Source organism: Manacus vitellinus, unplaced genomic scaffold (genome assembly GCF_001715985.3).
Source record: "Manacus vitellinus isolate BGI_N305 unplaced genomic scaffold, ASM171598v3 scaffold_16_pilon, whole genome shotgun sequence".
In the NCBI taxonomy this organism is placed as follows: Eukaryota; Metazoa; Chordata; class Aves; order Passeriformes; family Pipridae; genus Manacus; species Manacus vitellinus.
The window spans coordinates 417,722-421,053 of NW_021939189.1; the positions used below are offsets into that span (position 1 = coordinate 417,722).

The 3,332-nt window shown below is 64.6% G+C and overlaps 1 protein-coding gene across 1 annotated transcript; it reads right to left on the reverse strand.

Moving 5' to 3' along the window:
• Positions 1-1,008: 1,008 nt before the first annotated feature.
• TMED3 (transmembrane p24 trafficking protein 3) lies at positions 1,009-3,331 on the reverse strand (the record flags this gene model as incomplete). Its single annotated transcript, XM_008931347.3, has 3 exons — positions 1,009-1,942; positions 2,384-2,632; positions 3,284-3,331. Coding segments are annotated over 3 exons (534 nt in total), but the record flags the coding sequence as incomplete, so codon positions are not given.
• Between the last annotated feature and the right edge of the window lies 1 nt (position 3,332).

The following is a 3,332-nucleotide window of genomic DNA, read 5'->3' on the forward strand; positions in this document are numbered from 1 at the left end:
GCCCCCCATCCCCTCTCCCCTCTCTGTGCTCTGCACAGCAATAAAGTGTCCCATGGCCACCTCTTGTCCTTCATGTCATGGGGGGCTCCAGGGTCCCCAGGAAGGGGCAGATCCAAGGGCACCTGCAGGCTGGCCTGGGGACTGCCCTCCCTGTTCACCCCTGCAGGGCTCTCGGTCCCCGTGGGTGGGGGGCCTGGTCCTTGTGAGTGACACGGAGCTGGTGGCAGTCTCAGAGCGCTGCTGCCATTGGCTCTGTTCCAAACAGGAGCTCCTGGCTCCTGCCCAAGGCCACTGGGAGGCACACAGGGCTGGTGCTCCTGCCTGTGGCAGCTGCCCCAAGGCCAGCGCTGACAGTGGAGGTGGCACAGCTCCTGGGGCCCGCAGGGGTGGGAGGGGGCTGTGGGTGCCTGGGCCCCTTACTCCTTCCTGCATCCTGAGCTGAGCCCTTCCCACAGCACCAGGAGCGATGCCTGGGTGAGGGACAGACCATGAAGACTGCCCTGGCATCCCCCTGGCCTTGAGGAAGGGACCACAGCTGGGCTCTGCCTGGGGGGTCCCCACTCTGTTGCAGTGGGTCACTGGGCTCCCTCAGCCCCTCGGTCCCCACTGCCCAGTGGGACACTGATTCCAAACCACTGACAGGGTGGCCTCATGCTGGGATAGTGCTTGGGGGGCTGCTCCTGCCAAGGGATCTCTCTAGCTCCTTCTCCTATGCCAGGAGCAGGTTTGGCTGGTGCAGACAGGGGGCAGGCAGGAGGGCAGGCAGGAGTGGTGCCCAATAACAGAGGTGCCAGCCATGCTTGCAGGGATTTATTTGGAAGTGGCAAAGGCCAGTGGAGTTGCTCAAGCTCTGGGAAGGGATCTCACGCCTGCTTGAGGGCTTGAGGCCACCAGGGGTCTTGCACAGACCAGGGGTCTTGCACAGGGGGCTCACCCCAGGGCTCTCCTGGGGGTGCCCATTTTGTGGGGTGCCAGGGAATGGGGGGCTGCAGTCCCAAGCACGCTGGGGCAGGGATGGGGCTTCCCTGGCACGTATCTGCAGGGGGGGTGCGTGGTGGGCTGACTCTCAGGCGTGGACCCATGTGAGTATGAAAATACCACCTGGTAGGGGCAAATCAAACACTGCTGGCCTGAGAAATGCTTCGAGGGGAGGGGCTAGTAGAGCCACAGGACCACCCAGCAAAAAACCTGCCCTCATGGGATGCTGCTGCTGCTGCTGCAGCTCTGCTGCTGGGAGTGCCCTGGGACAATCAGGGTGCAGACAGAGACCCCCAGCCCACGGGCAGCTCTCCTCGGGCTGATGGCACTGGGTGGGCACCAGGTGGGCCAGAGCTGCCCCATCCCCTCACTGGCCGTGCAGGGCTCCGAGGGGCAGCTCGTGGCCATTGCAGTCATGTCGGGCTCTGAGGGTCCCCCAGTGTTGGTGCTGATACTGGTCCAGGGCACCCGCCCGCTTCTCAGAGGAGCCAGAGAGTGTGGACAGGGTGGCCAGGCAGGGGGACAGGGCAGCGAGGTGGGCCATGGCGAGTGGGAGGCGATGTGGGGGGATGCCTGTACTTGGGTGTCCACGTCCACCCTGTCCACCCCACTCAGCAGCGTCACGTCACCCCCTGCTCCCACCTCCGGCACAGGCCAGAGGGAAAGCACAACCCCAGGGCCGCTGCCATCCCGCTCCCCGCTCTGCTCGGGCACAGACACATCGGCTCTAGGTGCTGGTCCCACTGCTGCCGGGTCTCTTCTCGGTGAAGAAGCTCTTGAGCAGCATCACCTGTCCGATGCTGACCACGAAGAGGATGAGGGTTTCCCCCACCGACCAGTATGAGACACGGCCATTGAGCTCCTCGGCTCTGCTCCGGTCCTGCGCCTCCCGCAGCCGGTAATGGGTCTGGGAGTCAATCACCGAGTTCAGCATCTCATGGATGGTGACGCAGGCGGATTCCATCTGGGGGACAAGGACAAAGGTGCCCCGTTGCTCCTGACACGGAACGACTGAGGGAGCAGGACACAGTCCCAAGAGCAGGACAGCAGTGCCTGTGGCATCAGTTCCCGGCTGGACCCCACCCAGAGTGGTTCTGCACCTGGGCAGAGCCGAGAGCCCCGCCGGGGCACCAGGGTGCCCAGCCCAGGGGCTCACACCCAGGGATGGAATGGCTGATGCAATTCCCTCTTGCAGGATGGACACCGGGTGCTGCAGCTGGGGGAGCCCAGACCCAGCAGAGCACCCCTGTCCGGGCAGAGGATGTGGTGGGGCTGTTGGCTGGCGGTTGGCACTTCTGCATCTGGTGGAGGGGAAGGGGGATGAGCCTCCAACCGCCGTTCTGTGAGGCCCTCTGAGGGCTGCAGCAGGACCTTTCTCTGTCCCCCCCTCCCTCCCGGGACCTACCTGTGTCAGGGCAGTGACGCGGTTGTTCATGTCGGGCAGGATGGGCGGCTCGTCGCCCACCTGGAAGTCGAAGTAGACGATTTTGTGGGAGAAGGTGGAAAACTCATTGCTGAAGCAGAAGGTGTAGACACCCTTGACCTCGGTGCGGTGTGGGAAGCTGTCGTACTGCTTCTTGGTCTCCTGGTAGATGGTCTTGCCGTTGGGGTCCTCCACGTAGCAGTCTACGTCATAGTGTCCCCCACTGATCACCTGCGTGGGGAGACAGAGGAGGCACCTGCCCAGTGACGTGGCGAGGGCCCCCTGCCCCTGCCCGGCCCCACAGCTGTTTGAGAGGCCAGCGGGCATCATGCCCATGGGATGGGGCCAGGCCAGGGGAGCCCTGGGGAAGCTGTGCCCCACAGTGCCAGCAGCTCAGGTAGCGTGGCTGAATACAGGGACAGCCCCCAGGGCCAAGGTCAGGGGCTCCCATGGCTGCTGTGGGCACACCCCAGCCCTGGCTCCCAGGTGGACACTGCTGGTCACAGGGCTGGGGCTGGGAACAGCTCCTGGTGCAGCACGAGGGGAACTGAGGTACGCAGGAGGGGGGAACTGCAGCCCTGCATGAGGCTCTGTAGGGCTCGGGGCAGGGGCATGGGCAGGGGCATAGGCAGGGGCAATAGGCACACACATGGGCAGGGGCGTGGGCAGGAGGGCACGGGCAAGGAGGCACAGGCATTGGCATCGACAAGACAAAGGCAGGGGCATTGGGATGGGGCACAAGGGGGGTGCAGGCAGGGATGTGCACGAAGGTGCTGGCAGGGGCATGGGCAGGGGCTGCAGGCAGGGCGCATGCAGGGCTGCAAGCAGGTACGGGCAGGTACACGGCAAGGGGGTATCAGCAGGGCACGGTCAGGGCAGTACCTGGTAGTCGAGGGTGAACTTGATGCCGCTCTCCAGCTCCTGGTGGAAG